The following is a 24400-nucleotide window of genomic DNA, read 5'->3' as shown; positions in this document are numbered from 1 at the left end:
AGACATTTAGTTATTTATATTGTTTTTTCTTAGAAATTTAACCATTTTTTTTGATTTGTTTTTAATTAAATATTTTGAGGTTACGTTTTTTTGCTAATAAATACAATATGTCTTCACCTGGTTTATTTGAAATTAAGGTTTTTTTGTTCTTCTTTGCTTAGCTCGTTTTCAAATTGTAAAATTATGTTTTTAATGTTTTTTTTTAGTTTAATATTTAAATGTTTTTAATATATTTTTTTTGTTAACATTTAAAATGATTTTGGAGAACAAATATTTGTTTTATTTGCTAATTACTACATGAAAATAGTTCTTTTTATTTCATCATTACATTTATCTTTAATTTTCTTCTATATATTAATTCGTATTTTAAGGTTTTTTTCTGTTATTTATTTTATAAAAAATAATAGTTTTCTTTTTTTAAATAAAAACTCCTGGCATAAGTTTTCTAAAACAGATAAGCGGTTTTGAGAATTAACAAAATGACCTTAGCTTGTTAAGCTTTAGTCAAAATAAACTCCGCCATATTTGTTTTTAAACTCAAGAGCTTTAACTTTATTCTCTAGCCTTTTCAAAGAGTATGTTTGTGTATGAGTATTAGTGTAGGTAAGTGTGTTAAAGTTGTTCTCTTTTTTTTCTTTAAGTGTGTTTAAAGTGTTTTTTGTTAAGCCTTGCTTTAATGTTTTAACAAAGCTTTAAAGCTTTTGTTAAGTGTATCTTTAGCTTTTTCGAAAAGCTTAAAGCTTGTTGTTATCATCTGCTGAGTATTGTTGAATTGTCAAAAATTATATAAGATTCATTTAACTGGTTTCTTTTATGTTTTGTTTGTTTTTTCATCATCTTCTTGTGTTAGTTTCATTACTCTGTAGTCTAAAAATTAAATATAGGGAAACTTAATTATCCGAAAATGCTACGAACATCCCCGTGGCCTAGAATTCTAAACGATAAGCCGAGCAAGAGGTTTCGTGATCTTGTAAATTGATGGTGCAGCGTGAGGCCGAGGGTGACAAGTCAATGCGATATTTGGCTAAAAGTTCTTCATTTTCTGCTACCCAATAGCCTAAAACGTCAGTGTCGTAGGTAGGGATGATAGTTACCTCTGTTAGGATTGAAAAAAAAGAAAAGCAAAAAGTTAGTGTCTGGTCGCTTTTCAAGTTTACTGTTGCCACTTACCTAATTCTTTATCTTCCCAGGTTTGTTTTGCCTCCAGTAAGGCATCGTACACTTGACGGCTGGGCTCGGTGCCTGAGAAAACATAATAGCGTGCTCTTACTCTCTTGAAGAATTCTACATGCGAGTAATAGGAGTTGCCATTATGAGGTACATATGTTAGATCAACATAGACGGGTGAGGGCTTCTTAGCTTTGTTGGGCGATTCGGAACGTTTGCGTAAGTTCTTTTCGTTATTAAGTCTTGTCTTGGTGGCCACCAGTCTGCGCTCCTTCTTGGGTGTGGTGCGTACATCACTTTCGGCAGCCATAGGTGCAGGTGAGGGTAGACCCAAAGGTTTACCCCATTCTTTGAGTTTATCATCTACGCTAGCAGATGAGGAAGTGGTTGATGTTTCAGTCGTTGTTGTTCTACTGCTAGCACTGGCACCATCGCCTTGTGTAGTTGTCACAGTGGTGGTAGTAGTTGTAACAATAGTGGCTCCTTCTTTTTCACTAACTCCCTCAGTGAAACGTGATTTTTGTACACTTCCCAAGGGGAATTTGGGTTTCTCAGCACTGGCAACTGTCTGTTCGACTTCTTCGGCTTTGGATGGTGAGTAGGAATATTTAGCTGTGACCGAGGACATAACGTCGGCTCCTCTTAATTGCACATGTTCTTTAAGGGCCTGTTCGAAGCCCATATCAGCCTCTTCTAAGAACTTATGTGGAAGTGTAGTGGTGCTTTCTATCGAACCGGATGACTGCGATATGGGTGATTCCGTAAAGGTTTGTAGATGTGTAGTTGTACCTTGTATATTGATTGGTTGTGAGGTTTTGGTTTCAAATGTATCTGGCAGTGCTCCATAGAAAGAAGTGCTCATGGGATCAGCGATTTTGTGTACAAAACCTGTGGTTGTTATGGAGCGGGCTGCTGAAAGTTCCTCGCTGCCATATTGTGGAGGTATATCATCTTGACTTTCGTCCAAATCAAAGTCAGATTTCTTACTAACACCTGAGCCGGATCGTTGCAAATCGTAGCTGGCACCATGAGAAGAAGTGATACTTCTGGGTGAGGCTGGTATCTCGTCGTCACTGAGATATGCCACACCATCATCACTACCAGGAGTTGAGGAGCGGTACATGCTGCGTAACATAGCAACTTCTTTGGGCAGCATAACATCACTTTTATCGCTTTCGCTGGTGGTGCGTGTGGTTGTCACTGTTACCTTTTCGCCTTCGGGATCTGTTGAGTCTGTGGTTGTGATTGTCTTTTCTTCAGTCACAATCTCCTTGCCATCGGTGGAGATTACTTTCGTAACAGTTGTTATGGTGGTAGTGATAATCTTCTCTGTGCTGCCACTTAAGGCGGCAGTTTTCTCTATACCCCTGACTTCATGCAATTCGGGCAACACTTCGCCAGAGAGTTGTTTAATCAAAGAGCTGACGCTGGAAGTTTCTTGTTGTTCGATAGTTGAGAAGGCAGCAGCAGTTTTCTCTACTTGTTCTGCTGTATAACTAGCAGCTGATTTAAGATCCTCTTTGGTTACCCGTGGGAAAGGTGATGTTGGCTTGGGTGATGATTCTGGGGTCTCTGTCAATGATTCTCTACCCATGGGTGTGGGTATGGATTGACTTTCGGATGTTAGACCTCCGGGGCTGGATTTACCGCTGATATCTCTAGGCGATAAAGGACCACTGTGTGTTGTTGTGCTGCTTGTTGTATCAGTTATAAAGGTTTTTGTTGTGCTGGTTGTTGTGGTAGAGGCTGAAGCTGTAGCAACAGCTGTGGTTGCACTCACTCCACTAATGGTTGTTTTCATTATACCAGGACTAACAGGGGCAGTAGGTGGTGTTTTGCGGTCGGATAATTCATGTTCATATGATTGAGCCAAAGTCATGGATTCTTTGATAATTTGTGATTTCTCTTTGCTGGCAAATTCTTCTAGTTCTTCTCCCAAAGTTTCGCTAACCTTTACTTCTTTGGATGGTTTGTAGATGCTGGTGGTCATTATGCTGGCGATTGACTTTGAACGTCCCTCTTTAATATGAGTGGTGGCTTCATCGTCTTCATCATCGTCCTCTTGGTCGCTGTGAGTCTGACGTCCCTCACTAGTCTGGCTTAGGGTCGACTCGCGACGCGATTCTGAGCTGGCAGTCTTGGCTTTGCTAATGCTATCAAATGTACTCATGATTTCCTTAGTGGAAATTATTTTCTCAGTTGCTAAGAATTCTTCAACGGTTTGTTTTAGACTCTCTTTAACTGATGTTTCCGAAGTAGAAGACATTTTACTGGTTTCAGCCTTTTCGGCCTTGCTCATGGCAGATGTTTGAATTTCACTAACAATAGATTCCGAAGAACATTCTTCCGAATAAGCCTGGGAATCTTCGGCGTGTGTTAGCAGTTCGGTTCTATCGATAGACTCTTTTGTTTCTGTTGAACGGGATATTTCCTTTTCGGATAAAGATTCGCGTAGAGAACCTTCTTCAACTTTAACACTGCTACTGACCGATTCACTGCGTGAGTCTTCTTCATGTAATGAGTCGATCAATTGAGAACTTATGACACGTGTTGTTTCAGTAACAGTTGTTTTGCTCTCTTTGGTAGTAGCATCTAATAATTCTTGGGCGGTTTGTTTGGTAGTGGACGATGTGGTAGATGTTTCGGTTAAGGTTTTAATTTCCACAGGTTTCTCAACGACTGTAGTCTTAACGCTTTCGGTAACCTTTACTTGACTGTCTTTCTTTTCTTCAGAAAGTTTAGCGAATTTCTCATCTGATTTGCTGGAAACTTGTGTGCTGGTTATTTCAGTTGTTGTTTTTACAATTTCTTGTTTATCATCCTTGGATGTGGCTTTGCTAGTCTCTGATGATTTGTCATCTTGTTTAGTTTCCAACACTTGGGTGGTAATTTTTTCTGTTATTGTTTCTTTTTTGTCATCTGTAACTGTCGACGATTTATCGGCCTTTTCACTTTCGACCACTTGGCTGGTTATAACTTCTGTCGTGGTTTTTGTTACAGTTTCCTGTTTATCATCCTTAGAAATAGCTTGACTAGCGGTGGATGATTTGTCATCTTTTTTACTCTCTACTATTTGTGTGGTAATTGTTTCTGTTATTGTTGTTACAATTTCCTGTGTATCATCCTTAGCACTGGCTGAGCTAGCTGTGGATGAAATAATATCCTTTTTACTTTCAACCACTGACAGTTGTTTATCTTCTGATACTGTTGTTTTAGATTCCTTTGTGATTTCGGTGGAGGCTGTTATACTTTCTGATATAGATTCCTGCTTTTCCGAAGTTGATTCTTTTTTGGTTTCAATTTGTGCTGCCGATTCCTTGCTGACACTGAAAGTTTCAGTTTCTTCTGTTTTACTTGCAATAGTTTTCTCTTGACAAGCTTCACTCTTAGAACTAATGTGGCTGGCTACAGATTCGGCCCGTGATAGTTGTTGAGTTTCGATTAGTGGTGATTTATCATCTGTTTTACTTTCGGCTGAGGACTCCCGTCTAGATTCATGCACATCTTGGGTACTTGAAATCAGAGATTCTTTTCTGACTTCTTGTTTGTCAGTGCTGCTGGCAACAGATTCAGGGCGGGATGTCTCTTTAGTTTCATCTTTTTGACTTTCGGTGGTAGATACAATGGATTCACGTTTAGACTCTACAGCATCAGCAGTAGATACTGACTCCTTTTCTGTAGCTTCTTGTTCGTGTTTTTCACTGTCGCTCTTCAGACTTGTGTGACTGGTAACTGAAACGGAACGTGAAGCATCCTTGTCCTCCTCTTTCTTAGATTCTGAACTAACATGACTTGCAACTGAGGCTGGACGAGAGGCAGATGTATCTTCCTCTTTCTTGCTTTCAGTTATTTCACTTGCTTGTGGAATCAGGGATTCTTCCTTTTTGCTTACAACTGCTGTCAATGTTGATTCTAATTTAGTTTCTACTTTTTCTTCAGTGACAGAAATCAAAGACTCTTTACGTGATGTTTCCTTTTCAGCTTCGCCCTTTGAGCTTAAATGACTAGCAACAGATTCAGGACGAGAAGCTTCCTTTTCATCGGAAGCAGAAGATTTGTCATCTTTTTTACTATCGGCGGTTGATAAAACAGATTCGCGTCTAGATTCTGGTTTATCTTCAGTGGTTGAAATTACAGACTCTTTGCGCGATGGTTCTTTTTCCGCTTCAACCTTTGAGCTAACATGGCTGGCTACAGATTCTGGGCGAGAAGTTTCCTTTTCATCAGTCACTGTAGCTTGTTCGTCCTTTTTACTATCGGCAGTTGATAAAACGGATTCACGTCTTGATTCAACTTCGGTGGTTGAAATCATTGACTCTTTGCGTGATGGTTCTTTTTCAGCATCAGCCTTAGAGCTGGCTACAGATTCTGAATGTAAAACTTCCTTTTCTTCAGTTATAGGAGATTTTTCATCCTTCTTGCTATCAGCTACTGAAACTAAAGACTCTTTGCGTGATGATTCTTTTTCCACTTCTCCCTTAGTACTGACATGACTTGCTACAGATTCAGGGCGAGATGATTCCTTTTCATCCTTCTTGCTCTCAGCTGTTGATAGGACAGATTCGCGTCTTGATTCAACTTTTTCTTCTGTGGTAGAGATTACGGAATCTTTTCGAGTTGCTTCCTTTTCAGCACTGTCCTTTGAGCTAGACTTAGATTCTGGGCGTGAAGGTTCTTTTTCTTCGCTGGCAGAAGATTTATCTTCTTTTATAATTTCTTTTTCTTCTGTGCTTGAAATTAGTGATTCTTTACGTGATGGTTCTTTTTCAGTTTCACTCTTAGTGCTAACAACAGACTCTGGGCGTGAGGATTCCTTTTCTTCTGACACAGCGACTGATATTAAAGATTCTTTTCGAGAAGGATCTTTTTCAGCATCAGTCTTGGAACTGACATGGCTGGCTACGGATTCTGGACGTGAAGGTTCCTTTTCTTCCGAAACATCCTTTTTACTTTCGGCTGCTGATACAACAGACTCTGGCCGTGATAGTTCCTTTTCTTCTGTCAGTGGAGATTTGTCATCCTTTTTGCTTTCAGATACCGATAAGACAGACTCTCGCCTTGATTCTGGTTTTTCCTCTGTAGTTGATACTAGGGATTCTTTGCGTGATGGTTCTTTTTCAGCCTCACCCTTGGAGCTGGCCTTAGACTCCGGACGTGAGGGTTCCTTTTGATCTGACACTGGAGATTTGTCATCGGTTTTGCTTGCAGCTACCGATAAAACAGACTCACGTCTAGATTCGGGTTTTTCTTCTGTAGTTGATTCAGCCTTAGTGCTGACGTGACTAACTACAGATTCGGGGCGTGAAGCTTCTTTTTCTTCTGTCACTGGAGATTTATCATCTTTTCTGCTTTCTGCTACTGATAAGACAGACTCGCGCCTTGATTCTGGTTTTTCTTCTGTAGTTGATACTATGGATTCTTTGCGTGATGGTTCTTTTTCAGCCTCACCCTTGGAGCTGGCTTTAGACTCCGGACGTGAAGGTTCCTTTTCATCTGACACTGGAGATTTGTCATCCTTTTTGCTTCCAGCTACCGATAAGACAGACTCGCGTCTTGATTCTGGTTTTTCTTCTGTAGTTGAAACTAAGGAATCTTTGCGGGATGGTTCTTTTTCAGCCTCACCCTTGGAGCTGGCCTTAGACTCCGGACGTGATGGTTCCTTTTCTTCTGTCACTGGAGACTTATCTTCCTGTTTACTTTCAGTTACTGATAAGACAGACTCGCGTCTAGATTCTGCCTTTCCTTCTGTAGTTGATTCAGCCTTAGTGCTGACGTGGCTAACTACAGATTCGGAGCGTGAAGCTTCTTTTTCTTCTGTCACTGGAGATTTATCATCTTTTCTGCTTTCTGCTACTGATAAGACAGACTCGCGCCTTGATTCAGGTTTTTTCTCTGTAGTTGATACTAGGGATTCTTTGCGGGTTGGTTCTTCTTCTATCTCACCCTTGGAGCTGGCTTTAGACTCCGGACGTGAAGGTTCCTTTTCTTCTGACACAAGAGATTTGTCATCCTTTTTGCTTTCAGCTCCCGATAAGACAGACTCACGTATAGATTCTGGTTTTTCTTCTGTAGTAGAAACTAAAGAATCTTTGCGTGATAGTTCTTTTTCAGCCTCACCCTTGGAGCTGGCCTTAGACTCCGGACGTGATGGTTCCTTTTCTTCTGTTACTGGGGATTTGTCATCCCTTTTGCTTTCAGCTACCGATAAGACAGACTCACGTCTAGATTCTGGTTTTTCTTCTGCAGTTGATTCAGCTTTAGTGCTGACGTGGCTAGCTACAGATTCGGGGCGTGAAGCTTCTCTTTCTTCTGTCACGGGAGATTTGTCATCCTTTTTGCTTTCAGCTACCGATAAAACAGACTCTCGTCTTGATTCTGGTTTTTCTTCTGTAGTTGATACCAAGGATTCTTTGCGTGATGATTCTTTTTCAGCATCAGCTTTAATGCTGGCTACAGATTCTGGACGAGATGCTTCTTTTTCTTCTTCACTCTTCACACTAATTTGACTGGCCACAGATTCTTTACGTGATTCAACATCTTTCACTACTGATTTTTCATCCTCCTTAGAAGAAACTGTGGATTCGGGTCGGGAAATATCTTTTTGTTCAAGGCAAGGTAATTCAGCGACTGCTTCAGCTTGAGTATATTTTGTTTCGGGTTTTTCTTTGTCTTCCAATGGACTAGATGGGAAGTCTTGTTTATCATCATATGTATCTTCATCCCTTGTCAAATCCTTTTCGCTATATGTGCTGATGGCCGATTCTCTTCTCCATTCAAGATCCATGCTAGAAGTGGACTCATCTGCCACGATATCTTTGCCTCTAAGTTCTTTGAGCTGCATTTTTTCCGAAATTTCTATCTTATCTTTCTCTTCGATCGAAACTGGTCCTGAAGATTTAAGATCGGGTGATGATTTTTCTGATTCAATTTCTGTTGCAGGAACCTTGTCTAAGACAGGCTTTTCTTTTTCGGAAACGCCTTCTGCAATGGTAGCTGGAGTGAATTGTATAGAACCTTTGGGACAAATTTCAATTTCCTCACCACCATCTTCACTACTGGCAGTAACTAACATTCTTTGTACAGTTGTCGATTCAGCTTCCAGCTCATCTGAAGATTTGAGTTTTTCTTCCAGTTCTTTTTCATCAAAGTCGGGTATAATTTCTGTAATATCTTTTTCGGATTTCAAAACTTTTGCAACATCAGCGACAATTTTAAAGACTTCTTCTTCTCTGGGTGATACAGGTCTGATGGGCAAAGGTTCAGCCAAAATTTGACCCACTTCTGTTGGAGGTGAGATGCGCTGATGTTCTTCTTCCTCTTCCTTAATATCATGCAATACGGCAGCTTCATCGCGTTCGGTAATTGTAATTTTCAATTCAGGTGAATCCATTGTTGTAATATGAGTTTCTCTTAGTTCTGAGGTAAAGCCAACAGTGTCTTCTTCAGCTTTACTGGGAGCTTCTTTAGTTAAAGATGTTACGCTTTTTGTGATTACTTCTTCAACAACTTCCTCCTGTTGTTCCTCTTCAGTAGAAGTTTTGACGCTAGTATCTAGTAATTTTTCAATATCTTTAGTAATTGCTGTAAGAGTGGTTGAAACTTCTTTTTGTAAGTCTTTAATCAATGTCTGGCCAGCTGTTCTAACATCCGCTACAGTTGTGGTGGCATCTTTAGTAATTTCATCAGTTTGTTTTGTAATCGATTCCTTTACGTCTTTTGTCATATCTACAGTAGTTTCCTTGATCTCAGCTAAAGTATCTGCTGTAGTTTTCAATGCTGACTTGCTTTCGGCTTCAACGGCGCTAACGATTTTGTCTTTTTCTTCCTTGAGTTCAGTTACTTTATAGCTAATAGTTTCGGTTACATCTTTTTTAATATCCTCGACTGTTTCGGTAGCTTTTTGAACGGTAGTCTCTACAGATGCTTGGACATCTGTTGCTGTTTCTTCAATCTTCTCCTTTACAGAATCTTTAAATTCTTTTACTTCGGATATTGTAGATTTAATAGTTGTTTCTGGGAAGGTGTGTGTGGTTTCCACTATGTCTGTAACTAAACTAGCTGTAGATTCTCTTAGTTCTTCAAGTTTTTGTGAAAAGTCTACAGAAGCATGGATATCTGAAGCAGTTTCTTCATGTGAATCTTTAATGTCTTTTTGGTCGGGTACTGTAGATTTTATAGTTGTTTCTGGGAAAGTGTGCGATGTTTCTACTTCTTCTTTTACCAAACCAGTTGCAGACTCTTTTAGTTCTTCGAGTTTTTGTGAAAAATCAATTAAAGTGTGGGATGAATCTTTAAGTTTTTCAATTTCAGTTGATTCATGAAGTTGATCATCGGTAACTGAAGAAAACTTATGGCTGTCTTTAGTTGTTTCTTTGATGTCGTCGACGACTGTTTTACCAGCATCTGCTACAGTTTTGGTAATTTCTTCAGTTGATTCCTTAACATCTGTTACAAGTTTATCAACAGACTGCTTGACATCTTCCATTTGTTCGGAAACTTGTTCGACAACTGTTTCAGTTTCCTTGGCGAAAATATCCTTAACGTCTTTTACAAATCCGGTGATTGTACCGAATATACCCTTAGATTCAGTTTTAGCTTCATCAACTTTTTCTGTAATAGTTTCTTTGACTTCTTGTTTAGCCTCAGTTTTGGAATCTTGTTCAGTTAATTTTGCTTCAACTTGAACAAATTCCTTTTCAAGTACCTCTTTAAGTTCTGGCGCTTCATCAATTGGCGTAGAAATAGTTTCAGTAACAGCAAACTGGGTTACTTGTTGCAAATCTTGTACTTGTGGTTTAATTTCTTGTGGGAAGTCGCCATCTGCAACATCGACAGGACTGGATGTTGTGGGTAGTTGTCCTTCCTGAGCTGTGGCTTTGATATCAATTATAAACTGTTCTTTTTTGTCTTTTATGTCTTCTATTAATTCTTTAGCAGCCTCGTCAACTGGTGAGGAGACGGTTTCAATTTGTGAGGTTGAAACTTTATCTGTGTCAACAGATTTCGAAATAGTGACATCTTTAGGAGAGGATGGAGATTTCCTTTCATCATCCTTAGAATCAGTAGGAGAAGTTTCTTTAGACTTTGATGTGACCTCTTCCTTCGAAGATTTACGTGAAGTTGCCTTAGATTCAGCTTCATCTTTAGCACTTCCTGCTTCTTTAGCTATTTCTGGAGCCTCATCAATAGGAGTAGAAACAGTATCGGTTACGGCAAACTTAGTTTCTTCTTTTAAATCGTGTATTTGTTCTTTGGATTTTTCTGGAAAATCACCTTCGGCAACATCAACCGGACTTGATGATGTTGGTAGCTTACCAGTTTCGGCTGATTCCTTTAGTTCAATAGTGAATTGCTCCTTCTTGGTTTTAATATCTTCCGTCAAATCTTTAGCAGCTTCATCAACTGGTGAAGAAACAGTTTCGATTTGAGAAGGTAAAACTTTACCCATGTCTAGCATTTCTTTAGGTGAATGGGATTTTTTATCCTCATCGGGAACACCAATAGGTTTATCTTTATCACTTGCTGCTGCTGATTCTGGACGTGATGATTCTTTAGATTTAGTAAAATCTTCATCTTTAGGGCTAGCAGTAGCAGAAGGTTTAGGAGAAATAGTTTCGGTTACGGCTACGTCTATTTCAAGTTCGCTTGCTTCATCAATGGGAGTAGAAACTGTATCGGTTACAGCAAACTTTGTTTCTTGTTCCAAATCTTTAACTTTTTGTTTAGCTTCTACAGGAAAATCTCCTTCAGCAACATCTACTGGACTGGATGTTGTTGGTAATTTTCCGGTTGTAGTGATATCTTTAAGTTCAATTGTAAATTGTTCCTTTTTGGCTTTAAGATCTTCTTTGGGCTCTTTAGGTGCTTCATCCACTGGTGAGGAAACAGTTTCAAATTGAGAGGGTGAAATTTGTTCGGAAATTATGGATTCAGCTATTGATATTGGCCGTAAAATCGTTTCAGCAGATGGAGATTTTTTGGTTGCATCAGGAACGAAATCTTTTTGAACAGTTTCTTTCTTTGCTTCCTTGGCAGAAACTGGAGATTTTGTAATATCATCTTGTTTAGCTTCGATAACTGACTGTTGTTCAGAATCTTCGAAACTTCCTGTTGCTGAAACAGGACGAGACACTTCTTTAGACTCAGTTGGTGAAGGTTCTTTAGCTGCATCCTTTTTGTCATCTGCAGATACTACGGCAGTTTCTTTAGATTCAACTGGTGATTTTTCGCTTTCTGCGATTGATTCCTTTCGAGACATATCTTTAGATTCTACAGCTGATTTTTTGCTTCCTTCACTTTCAGCGACAGAAACTGGTCGGGAAGGTTCCTTGGATTCTGCAGGAGATATTTCGTCTTTCTTGTATTCTGCAATTGATGCCTTTCGTGATACGTGTTCAGAATCTTCAACAGATTTTTTGTCTACTTCACTTTCCGCGACAGATTCTGGACGCGAAGGTTCTTTAGATTCCGCGGGAGATTTTTCGACTTTCTTGCTTTCTGAAATTGATTCCTTTCGTGGTGCATCTTTAGAATCTTCAACAGATTTTTTGTCTAATTCAGCTTCCTCGACTGATTCTGGCCGCGAAGGTTCTTTAGATTCTTCAGGAGATTTTTCGTCTTTCTTGATTTCTGCAATTGATTCCTTTTTTGATACATCTTTTGCCTCTCCAACAGATTCTTTGCCAGCTTCACTTTCAGCGACAGAAAGTGGTCGGGAAGGTTCCTTAGATTCTACTGGGGATTTTTCGTCTTTTTTGCTTTCGGCTACGGAAGCTTTTCGCGAAACATCCTTAAAGGCTTCCTCAGATTTCTTATCTTTTTCACTTTCGGCAACAGATTCCGGTCGTGAGGGTTCCTTAGACTCTACAGGAGATTTTTCGTCTTTCTTGCTTTCTGCTATCGATTCCTTTCTTGATACATCTTTAGACCCTTCAACGGATTTTTTGTCTGCGTCACTTTCAGCGACTGAAGTTGGTCGGGAAGGTTCCTTAGATTCCGTAGGAGATTTTTCATCTTTTTTGCTTTCAGCAATGGATGCTTTTCGTGAAATTTCCTCGAAATCTATTTCAGATTTCTTATCCTTTTCACTTTCAAGAGCAGATTCTGGTCGCGACGGTTCTTTAGATTCTTCAGGAGATTTTTCGTCTTTCTTGCTTCCTGCTATTGAATCTTTTTTTGATTCATCTTTAGAGCCTTCAACAGATTTTTTTTCTGTTTCACTTTCAGCGACAGAAGTTGGTCGAGAAGGTTCTTTAGATTCTACAGAAGATTCCTTGCTTTCAGCAATAGATGCTTTTCGAGAAATCTCCTCGGAATCTACCTCAGATTTCTTATCTTTTTCACTTTCGGCAACAGATACCGGTCGTGAGGGTTTCTCAGACTCAACAGGAGTTTTTTCGTCTTTCTTGCTTTCTACTAACGATTCTCGTGATACATCTTTAGACCCTTCAACGGATATTTTGTCTGCTTCACTTTCGGCGACAGAAACTGGTCGTGACGGTTCCTTTGATTCTACAGGAGATTTTTCATCTTTCATGCTTTCCGCAGTGGATGCTTTTCGTGAAATCTCTTCAGAATCTACCTCAGATTTCTTATCTTTTTCTTTTTCGGCAACTGATTCCGGTTGTGAGGGTTCCTTAGAATCTACAGGAGATTTATCGTCTTTCTTGCTTTCGGCAACGGATGCTTTTCGTAAAACATCCGCAGAAACTTCCTCAGAAAACTTATCCTTTTCAGTTTCAGCAACAGATACTGGTCGTGATGGTTCTTTAGAACCCATAGGCGATGCAGCAACAGATTCTGGAAGTGAAGGTTCTTTGGATTCAACTGGTGATTTTTCATCTTTTTTGCTTTCACCAATTGATGGTTTACGTGATGTTTCCATTTCTTTAATTGATTTCTTCTCAGCTTCACTTTCGGCAACAGATACAGGTCGTGAGGGTTCTTTAGATTCCATAGGAGATGTCTTGTCTTTTTCACTAGTAGCAACAGATTCTGGAAGTGAAGGTTCTTTGGATTCAACTGGTGATTCTTCATCTTTTTTGCTTTCAACACTTGATGGTTTACGGGAAGTTTCCAGTTCTTCAATTGATTTCTTCTCAGCTTCACTTTCAGCAACTGATACAGGTCTTGAGGGTTCCTTCAATTCGGCGGGCGATGTTTTATCTTTTTCGCTAGCAGCAACAGATTCCGGAAGCGAAGGTTGTTTAGATTCAACTGGTGATTTTTCATCTTTTTTGCTTTCACCAATTGATGGTTTACGTGATGTTTCCATTTCTTTAATTGATTTCTTCTCAGCTTCACTTTCGGCAACTGATACAGGTCGTGAGGGTTCTTTATATTCCATAGGAGATGTCTTGTCTTTTTCACTAGTAGCAACAGATTCTGGAAGTGAAGGTTCTTTGGATTCAACTGGTGATTCTTCATCTTTTCTGCTTTCAACAATTGATGGTTTACGGGAAGTTTCCAGTTCTTCAATTGATTTCTTCTCAGCTTCACTCTCAGCAACTGATACAGGTCGTGATGGTTCCTTCGATTCGGCGGGCGATGTTTTATCTTTTTCGCTAGCAGCAACAGATTCCGGAAGTGAAGGTTGTTTGGATTCCACTGGTGATTTTTCATCTTTTTTGCTTTCACCAATTGATGGTTTACGTGATGTTTCCATTTCTTTAATTGATTTCTTCTCAGCTTCACTTTCGGCAAATGATACAGGTCTTGAGGGTTCTTTAGATTCCATAGGAGATGTCTTGTCTTTTTCACTAGTAGCAACAGATTCTGGAAGTGTTGGTTCTTTGGATTCAACTGGTGATTCATCATCTTTTTTGCTTTCAACAATTGATGGTTTACGGGAAGTTTTCAGTTCTTCAATTGATTTCTTCTCAGCTTCACTTTCAACAATTGATGGTTTACGGGAAGTTTCCAGTTCTTCAATTGATTTCTTCTCAGCTTCACTTTCAGCAACTGATACAGGTCGTGAGGGTTCCCTCGATTCGGCGGGCGATGTTTTATCTTTTTCGCTAGCAGTAACAGATTCCGGAAGTGAAGGTTGTTTGGATTCCACTGGTGATTTTTCATCTTTTTTGCTTTCACCAATTGATTGTTTACGTGATGTTTCCAGTTCTTTAATTGATTTCTTCTCAGTCTCACTTTCGGCAACTGATGCAGGTCGTGAGGTTTCTTTAGATTCCATAGGAGATGTCTTGTCTTTTTCACTAGTAGCAACAGATTCTGGAAGTGAAGGTTCTTTGGATTCAACTGGTGATTTTTCATCTTTTCTGCTTTCAACAATTGATGGTTTTTGGGAAGTTTCCTGTTCTTCAAGTGATTTTTTCTCAGCTTCACTTTCGGCAATAGATGCAGGTCGTGAGAGTTCTTTAGATTCTGGTAGTAAAGGATCTTGAGATTCAACTGGCGATTTTTCGTCTTTCTTACTCTCAGCAATTGATGTTTTACGGGAAGTTTCTTCAATTGATTTATTTTCACTTTCGGCAACTGATACAGGCCGTGAGGGTTCTTTAGATTCCGCAGGCGATGTTTTATCTTTTTCGCTAGGAACAATAGATTCTGGTAGTGAAGGTCCTTTGGATTCAACTGGTGATTTTTCATCTTTTTTGCTTTCAACAATTGATGGTTTACGTGATGTTTCCAGTTCTTCAGTTGATATTTTATCAGCTTCACTTTCAGCAACTGATAATGGTCGCGAATGATCTTTAGATTCTCCAGGAGATTCATAATCTTTCTTGCTTTCTGTAATTGATTCCTTTCTTGAGACATCTTTCACTTCTGCTTCACTTTCAGCGACAGAAACTGGCCGGGAATGTTCCTTAGATTCTCCAGGAGATTCATAATCTTTCCTGCTTTCAGCAATGGATGTCTTTCGTGAAACATCATCGTCTCCAGATTTCTTATCTTTTTCACTTTCGGCAACAGATACCGGTCGTGAAGATTCCTTAGACTCTACAGGAGATTTTTCGTCTTTCTTGCTTTCAGCAATGGATGCCTTTCGTGAAACATCTATGGAAGTTTCCCCAGATTTCTTATCCTTTTCACTTTCAACAGATTCTGGTCTTGAAGGTACGGTAGACCCTACAGGAGATTTTTCGTCTTTCTTGGTTTCAACGATTGATTCCTTTCTTGATACATCTTTAGAGTCTTCAACAGATTTTTTTTCTTCTTCAATTTCAGCGACAGAAGTTGGTCGGGAAGGTTCCTTAGATTCCGTAGGAGATTTTTCATCTTTCTTGCTTTCACCAATGGATGCTTTTCGTGAAATCTCCTCGGAATCTGCTTCAGACTTATTATCCTTTTCACTTTCAACAGCAGATTCTCGTCGCGATGGTTCAGTAGAATCTTCAGGAGATTTTTCGTCTTTCTTGCTTTCTGCTATCGATTCTTTTCTTGATACATCTTTAGACCCTTCTACGGATTTTTTGTCTGCATCACTTTCAGCGACAGAAACTGGTCTGGAGGGTTCTTTAGAATCAACAGGCGATTTTTCATATTTCATGCTTTCGGCAATGGATGCTTTTCGTGACACATCCTCAGAACCATCCTTAGATTTCTTATCCTTTTCACTTTCGGCAACAGATACTGGACGTGAGGGTTCTTTCGACTCTGCAGGAGATTTTTCGTCTTTCTTGCTTTCCGCTATTGATTCCTTTCGTGATTCATCTTTAGAATCATCAAGAGATTTTTTGTCTGCTTCACTTTCAGCAACAGATACTGGTCGGGAAGGTTCCTTGGATTCAACGGGAGATCTTTCATCTTTCTTGCTTTCAATAGAAGATGCTTTTCGTGACACTTCCTCAGTAGCTTTCTCAGATTCTTTATCCTTTTCACTTTCGGCAACAGATACAGGTCGTGAGGGTTCTTTTGACTCTGCGGGAGATTTTTCGTCTCTTTTGCTTTCAGCGATTGATTCCTTTCTTGATACATCTATAGACTCTTGAAGAGATTTTTTGTCTGCTTCACTCTCAGCTACAGATACTGGTCGCGAAGGTTCCTTGGATTCAACAGGAGACTTTTCATCTTTCTTGCTTTCGACAATGGAAGATTTTCTTGACACATCCTCGGAAGCTTCCTCCGATTTCTTACCCATTTCACTTGTGGTAACAGATACTGGTCTTGAGGGTTCTTTTGATTCTACAGGCGATGTTTTATCTTTTTCACTAGCAGCAACAGATACTGGCAATGAAGTTTCTCTAGATTCAATTGGTGATTTTTCATCTTTTTTGCTTTCAACAATTGATGGTTTACGTGAAGCTTCAAGTGCTTCGCTTGATTTCCTCTCAGCTTCACTTTCTTCGGCAACTGATACCGGTCGTGAGGGTTCCTTAGAGTCCACAGGCGATGTTTTATCTTTTTCGCTAGTAGCAACAGATACAGCTTGTGAAGCTTCTTTAGATTCAACTGGTGATTTTTCATCTTGTTGGCTTTCTACAATTGACGATTTACGTGAAGTTTCCAGTTCTTCAATTGATTTTTTCTCACTTTCACTTTCGGCAACTGATACAGGTCGAGAGGTTTCTTTAGATTCCACGGGCGATGTTTTATCTTTTTCGCTAGCAGCAACGGATTCCGACAGAGAAGGTCGTTTGGATTGAACTGGTGATTTTTCATCTTTTTGGTTTTCAACAATTGATGGTTTACGAGAAGTTTCCAGTTCATCTATTGATTTTTTCTCAGCTTCACTTTCGGCGACTGATACAGGTCGTGATGGTTCTTTAGATTCCACGGGCGATGTTTTATCTTTTTCGCTAGCTGCAACGGATTCCGGAAGAGAAGGTTGTTTGGTTTGAGCTGGTGATTTTTCACCTTTTTGGCTTTCAACAATTGATGGTTTACGAGAAGTTTCAATTTCTTCCATTGGTTTCGTCTCAGCTTCACTTTCGGCAACTGATATTGGTCGTGAGGTTTCCTTTGATTCCGCAGGCGATGTTTTATCTTTTTCGCTATCAGCAACAGATTCCGGAAGTGAAGGTTGCTTGGATTCAACTGGAGATTTTTCATCTTTTTGGCTATCAACAATTGATGGTTTACGTGAAGTTTCCAGTTCATCAATTGATTTCTTCTCAGCTTCACGTTCGGCAACTGATACTGGTCGGGAGGGCTCTTTAGATTCTACTGGGGATGTTTTATCCTTTTCGCTTGCAGCAACAGATTCCGGTAGTGAAGGTTCTTTGGATTCAACTGGTGATTTTTCATCCTTTTTACTTTCAACAATTGATGGTTTACGGGATGTTTCCAGTTCTTCAATTGATTTCTTTTCAGCTTCACTTTCGGCAATTGATACTGGTCGAGAAGGTTCTTTAGATTCCATGGGCGATGTTTTATCTTTTTCACTGACAGTAACAGATTCTGGAAGTGAAGGTTCTTTGGATTCGATTGGCGATTTTTCATCTTTCTTACTTTCAACGATTGATGTTTTACGAGAAACATCCAATTCTTTAATTGATTGTTTATCTGCTTCGCTTTCAGCGACTGAAGCGGGGCGAGAAACTTCTTTCGATTCTTCAGGAGATATTTCGTCTTTTTTGCTATCCGCTACAGATGCTTTGCGTGTAACATCCACGTCCTCCTCTGATTTCGCAAGTGATTTGTCTTCCATTTTAGTATCTGCAATTGAAGACTTGCGCGATGGTTCTTTGGACTCTGCAGGCGATGCTTTATCTTTTTCAATTTCGACTACAGATTCGGGCTGAGAAATTTCTTTTGATTCAGCATCTGATGTTTTGCGAGACAATTCTAATTCTGCAAGAGACTTCTTTTCTGCTTGACTTTCAGCGACAGATACTGGCCGTGAGGTATCCTTAGATGCTGTTGATAATCTTTCGTCTTCCTTGCTTTCGGCAATTGATGGCTTGCGTGATGGTTCGTTTGATTCTACTGGTGATTCTTTGTCCTTTTCGCTAGTAGGAATTGATGCGGGTTTACCAGTTGCTGTATCCATTTTAATTTCAGTTACTGTTTCTTCTATTGACTTCTTATCTGTTTCACTTTCTGCCACCGACAATGGTCGTGAGGGTTCCTTTGATGATAACTTTTCATCTTCTTTGCTTTCAGCAATTGATGTCTTACGTGACGATTCTTTCGATTTCTTGGGAGATGCTTTATCCTTTTCGCTAACGACTTCAGATTCTGGTTGGGAAGGTTCTGTAGATTCAGCAGGTGATGTTTCATCTTTCTTGCTTTCAGCAATTGATGGTTTTCGTGAAACATCTTTAGACTCTTCTGGTGATTTCTTATCTTTTTCACTTTCGGCTACAGAAACAGGACGTGAGGGTTCTTTGGATTCAACAGGTGATTTTTCGTCTTTTTTGCTATCGGCAATGGATGCCTTTCGCGAAACATCCTTAGATACCTCAGCCGATTTTTTATCCTTTTCACTTTCAGCAACAGATACTGGACGTGAAGGTTCTTTAGATTCAGAAGGTGATTTTTCATCCTTCTTGCTCTCTGCAATTGATGTTTTACGAGAAACTTCATCAAGTTCCTCTTTAGATTCAGCAGGTGATTTTTCTTCTTCTTTAATTCCTTTTTCACTCTCCGCAACTGAAGCTTTACGTGAAGGCTCCTTAGATTCTACTGGAGATTTTTCATCTTTTTTGCTCTCGGCAACAGAAATGGTAGATTTTCTTCTCTCTTCGGTTTCTTTGGGTTCAGCAGAAGCTTTACGGCTGGCTTGTAGTGATTTTTGAATTTCTACCTCAATAGCTTCCTCTATAGTAGGTGGACTGTCTACTGAGACAGTGTCGTCATGTTCTTTTGGTTTTTCAGGAGCTTTAGATGTTGGCATTTGAGCGGGAACTTCATCATCAGAGGTTATATCGCTAATTTCTTTTTCATCTGGTGAACTCACAGATTTTTTCTTCTCTTTAGATTCCAAAACCTTAGTGGCTTCTAATGGCTTTTCAGTACTTTCCTTTATTTCTTTTGTAGGAAGTGCAGCAATTTGTGAATCGGGTTTTTCTACCAATGCTACATCGGCTGTTTCTTCAATTGCTTCTTCTTTAACAGGAGATGCTAGCTTTTCAGTAGGTGTTGGTGCCTTTTCAACAGGTGATGCAATTTTTTCTGTTGGTGATGGAGTTTTTTCCTTTTCAGATATTTCTTTTTGCTGTTCTTCTGTTGGTTGTTCAATTTCTTTTTCCTCTGTTTCTTTTTCTTCTTTGGCCAATTCCTCCTTTTGGGAAATTGATTTACCACTCTCTTGTGCATCCTTTTCGTAAACACCTAAATCAGCTTCTTCATGAACTGGCAAATCAGCAACTTCATCTGGAGTTTTAACAACATCACGCATAAGATTCTGTTGAGCATCAAAGGTCATTTTCATGGGAAGAACACGTTCAGCAGTGGCAAGACCAACAGTGATATTTTGCATAGGAATCTCTTTTGGTTCAGCACTGGGCTCAGAAGGTGGCATAACCGCTGTAACAGCTGTGACTGCAGCAATGGCGTCAATTTCTTTCGTTTCTTCTTTGACATATTTCTCTTCAATTACCAGATCCTCTTTAATTTCATCTAAGGGTATACGTTCATCTTCGGGTAGAGTTGGAGCGGTAGTTGCACCTGATTCAATGGTGGCTGAGAATTTCTCTTCGGGAAGACTTTCTTGCAAGTTGGCAGGTATAGGTTCAATGGGTATGCCCACTAAATCATCTTTGGTATCTGAAGTTTTCTTAGCACTGCTTATTTTTTCTTCAGGAGTTACAGAAGAAAGCTCTTCATCAGTTTTGGCCAATTGTTCGTCTGTTTTGGATTTAACAATGTCTTTAGCTGCAGTAATAATATCTTGGACTTCTGCTTTGAGCTCAGTTTTAACGGGTGAACTAACTTTATCGGCTTCTTCTTCAGCAGGTTCTTCCTCTTCTTCTGCTGCTTCTTCAGCTTCTTCGGCTACCTCTTCTTCCTCGTCCTTTCTGTCAGCAGATGTAGTTGTTTCTAATCTTGCTTTACGTTCTTCGGCTTCAACCTTGGCAATGGCAGCCTCAATTTCTTCTTCAGCGCTCTTTTTGCGTTTCTTTTCAGATTCCTGTGAGTCACGTTGATGCTTCTGTATTTCTTCTTCTTTAGTCATGCTGCTCTCTACCATAGAATCTTCGGTTACTTCTTCCTTTTCGATAATCAAATATTCATCTTCTTCATCGGCTTCTGTTGTGCTGTCTTGTTTGGGAACTTCCCTTATTTCAGCTTTAATTTGCTGTTGACGTTTCATTTCGTCCCGGCTGAAAACTGCCTCAATTTCTCTAACGACTTCTTGTTCTTCTTTAAGGTCATCGAGTTCACGTTGTTTTTCAGCATCTAATTCTTGGGAAGCAGTCAAATCTTGTAGTTTTTTGGCAGCTGCTTGCTCATCAGCCGAAGGTGTGGACACCAAGCTGGAGTCGGTAGTACCGCCCTTATCTAGTCTGGATTTCTTCATATCAGCCACCTTTGGCTTAGCAGCCTTAATAGGACTACCAGGAGCACGTTTTGAGGGTGAGGCACCACGAGGACGACGCGATATAGGTTTTCGTGGTTCAGCAGCTTTTCTTTCAGCAGTGGTGGTGACACGTCTGGAGGTAGTAGTTGTAGTCTGTCTAATAGTTTGTTGTTTTGATTCCAAAACCTTGCGATTATTGGCCTCTTTAGTACTTTTGGCTGGAGTGCTGCTAGGGCTAGCCTTTGCAGCTCTGGTCATAATCTTGGATTTGACTTCTCTAGTAGCAGTTTTGGCGGCATCCTGTTTACGTGGTGTGGCTGTGGGTGAGCTCTTTTTTTCGGCCAAATCTTTCTTGACAACTTTACGTTCCAATGACTTGGGTGGCCTAGTGTCAATGCGAGATCTTACCAAGGGCTTAACTTCAGCTCTGGGTTTTTCCGCTTTGGCCTTTGCAGCTTTAGCGGCTGGTTTAATAGGTTCAGCGGTTTCAATGATTTCTTTGGCAGGAGGTGGTGCTTGAGGCTGTGGCTTAACAATTACAACTTCCACCTTCTTCTCTGTAGTTTCTTTGTTGTCTTCTACCTGTTCACCATCAACTTGATCACCATCCTTACTGGCGGTGTCAGCTGTAGGTTCCGGTAAAGCTTCATCTCCAGTTTCTACTGCTTGTTCATCAGTCTCCACGGAGTCTTCTTTTTTCTTGAGAGGTAAGTGCTTTTCCTCTTCTTGATAGATTTTTTCGATTTTGTCTTCGTCGGCTGAAGAAGCCACGGCTTCTTTCATTTTGTTGTCCTGTTGTACGGCAACAGCTGCTGCAGCCACTGGCATGAATTTCGAGGGCTTGGTAGTAATGGGCGCAGCCGGCTCGAGGGCAGACTTGAGAGTTTTACGTGTGGTTACCACAGTTTGTATGGCAGGTGCTATAGATTTGGCAGTGCATGTGGAATGCTTCATAAATTCCAAATGTTTAAGTTTCTCCAGACCTTCTTGGATCTTAAAGTCGGGAGTGCTGCCAGGGAAGAGTATACGTGTTATGGAGTCATCGGGATTTGCAGGCTGCCAAACCAAGAGAGCACAAATGGATACCAGATTTTGTAAGGGAAAATTAAAATCCCGGGAGTCACGTGAAGCAAATAAACGTTGATCGCCTGAGTGCCATTTTTGCATAAACTCCTTCACTTCTTTAGAGTCGCGAGAAGGACTAATGACATACATATCCAAAGTACCATGGCCAACTTTGTGATAAAGATTAATGGGCTCGGGAGCACGGAAACAAGTTTGTGGTTTAAGATCCAATGACTTGAGATCACTGACTAGATTGTGGCCTCTTTCGAAGAGATCCACTAATAAGGGATTACGATCTTTGTCGCCATCGGGACTAGGTAAACCACCCTTGCGATCGGGAACATTGCAAAAGAAGTGGCCAATCTGTGGATAGACATGGGCATCACGTTTACGTTCCACCACTGAACTCAGACCCTGGATATTTGAATTGTTCAAGCGAGTCATAAGAACAGCATCCAAACGGTCGAGGTGTCTGACAAAATCCCAGAAACAAGCCTTGCGATTAAAGCCACCATCGACTGGATAGTAAATAACAAAAGTTAGTAAAGAAATATTAGTTAAAGAACTATGGAAACCTACCCAACATATTAAAACCATTAATGCCAAATAAGGCAGCATCACCTTGGCCGCCAGGGAAGACATATAGAGTGGGATGTGTAAAGCGTATATTACCCACAACATCCGAGGTCTCAAGTAGTTCACGTATGGAGGTGGGTACCAACATGGGAGCAAGATAGTCTATAATGTTAAGAAAAGTATTGTATTAAAGAGAAATGAATACAATAGAAAAAGTGACAATAAAAATACCTATAAAAGCATTAATGCTCTCACTGCTGGTGTCCAAAACATCAACAGGATTGATGCGTATTTTACATAGACGAGCAAAGCTCTTATCGGGCAATGTATGCCACAGACCACTGTCAGCGCAATGTATATTCATTGATATAGTGTCTGCATAGGCGCGTATGACTCTTTGTACATCATGCTCTTGAAATGCTTCAGAAAAATCGCCAACCGAAAAGGTTCCATCCTAAATACCAAATAAATTTATGTGGCAAACTTTAGAATGTGTACAGATTATTACACATTATTATCTTACCTGTAGTATCCAGGAACCATTGCCAGAAAATGTATAACCGGCATGGATTATATGACGATGACGAGTAAAACTGCTAAGCATATTACGCATACATTGTATAAGAGTATTATATTGAGGATGTATTAAAACCTCAGTGACTAGATTTTCACTAGCATACTGAATGAGTCGTTCGCCTGTAATGGAAATAAAAAAAATAATAATAAAGATTAGTTAAGAATTGGTTTTTAATTGCATAGTTATACATTGTATATCCTATACGTTTTGAGTATAAAGTAAAATACCTAGCCACAAAATAGGCTTTAATTTCTTTACCTAAACCCCTGAGTTTTTATTATCACCCTGGCAAATATTTGCTACTGGTTTTAGAACAACATACAATTTTATAATGTTGCGGTTAGATGTGTACGTTTAGCCCCTATTGTGTATTGTGCCAGCTAAAACAAATAATTCATAAAAACCTACAACAAAACAGAAAAGCAAAAATGTCCTTAATATATTTTTTTGTCAACCATAAATTTGTGACCGCAGACATAACAACCTACAATACTCATATGAATGTGAATGGTTCAATGGCTGTCCAGTGTGTGCGAGTGTGTGCGAATGTTTCAATTATGTTCTTTTTTTATTGGAATATATGGCTGTTAATATCCTCTGACCCAAAAATATGCTACACAATATCTGTTTTTATGTTTTTTTGCTTTTTAACTTTCAAATTTTGTTGCATCGTTTGTGGTTAGTTTTCCCTTTTTTCTGTTGTATGTTTTTAAAATCGAGGTTTCTAAGCATTTGTTTTTGAGGATTTTCGTTGGTTAATTTTTATTAAAATTCATGAAAGTTGTGTTAGTGAATCGTTGTGTAAAAATTTCTATGTGGGAGTAGTTTTATGGCTTTTTTATTCGGATGATAATAGTTCTAGTGTATGAAAAAGATTTAGAATTGTGAAATAAATTTAAAGAACTCTTTACTAAAGGGTCATTCGAACCAGAAAAAGGTGAAGTGCAAAAAGAATTTTTTGATTATGAAATGAAAATATAGTTCCACAAAAAATTAAGTATTTTTGATATATAAAATTGTGCAATGATAGAATAATGGTCCTGCGAACCTAAAGTTTTTTTTAAAATGAATGATAGAATAATGGTCCTGCGAAAAGGATTTGTTGATTAAGAATTGAAAAGACAATAATATCGTATTGGTCTTAATTAAAGTATATGAATGATAGAATAATGGTTCTGCGAAAAGGATTTGTTGTTTAATAATTAAAAAGATAATAATATCGTATTGGTCTTAATTAAAGTAAAGTTTCGTAAATAATTAAGTCTTTATAATTGATAGAATAATGGTCCTACGAACCCAATGGTTTTAAAAATTTCTAAAAAGAATTATTTCCAAATGAACGCAATTATTTTTTAAACTTTTAGCTGACTTTTTTATTAGTCTTTTGGGATTATTGATATTATGGTCCTTCGAATCGGTATTTTTTTTAATTCTATTATTTTTAAGAGTCTTTATGATGGTACTTCAATTTAAATTCTTTTAAACTTTTAGTATTTCATAGAAATCGTTTTTTGGTCAGAAAAAATGTTACAAAACGGATCAATGAGTATGTTTATGATGGTCCTTCGAAGCATATTATTTAATAGATGGTCCTT

General features: G+C 39.2%; 2 protein-coding genes across 2 annotated transcripts in view; one reads left to right on the top strand and one right to left on the bottom strand.

Moving 5' to 3' along the window:
* Positions 1-24400, top strand: part of LOC111679266 (thyroid adenoma-associated protein homolog) — a 171394-nt gene that overhangs the window by 59227 nt on the left and 87767 nt on the right. The window lies entirely within an intron of this gene.
* On the bottom strand, positions 662-22931 carry LOC111679278 (microtubule-associated protein futsch). The gene is made up of 5 exons (XM_046947586.1): positions 22752-22931; positions 22460-22682; positions 22232-22390; positions 1171-22170; positions 662-1096 (listed from the first exon to the last, which is right to left on the bottom strand). The coding sequence occupies exons 1-5, from the start codon at positions 22839-22841 to the stop codon at positions 927-929; spliced, it is 21642 nt and encodes a 7213-aa protein (XP_046803542.1). The 5' UTR covers positions 22842-22931; the 3' UTR covers positions 662-926.

This window comes from Lucilia cuprina, chromosome 3 (assembly GCF_022045245.1).
Source record: "Lucilia cuprina isolate Lc7/37 chromosome 3, ASM2204524v1, whole genome shotgun sequence".
In the NCBI taxonomy this organism is placed as follows: domain Eukaryota; kingdom Metazoa; phylum Arthropoda; class Insecta; order Diptera; family Calliphoridae; genus Lucilia; species Lucilia cuprina.
The sequence above is the reverse complement of the archived record's forward strand: the minus strand, read 5'-3'. Positions and strand labels throughout refer to the sequence as shown.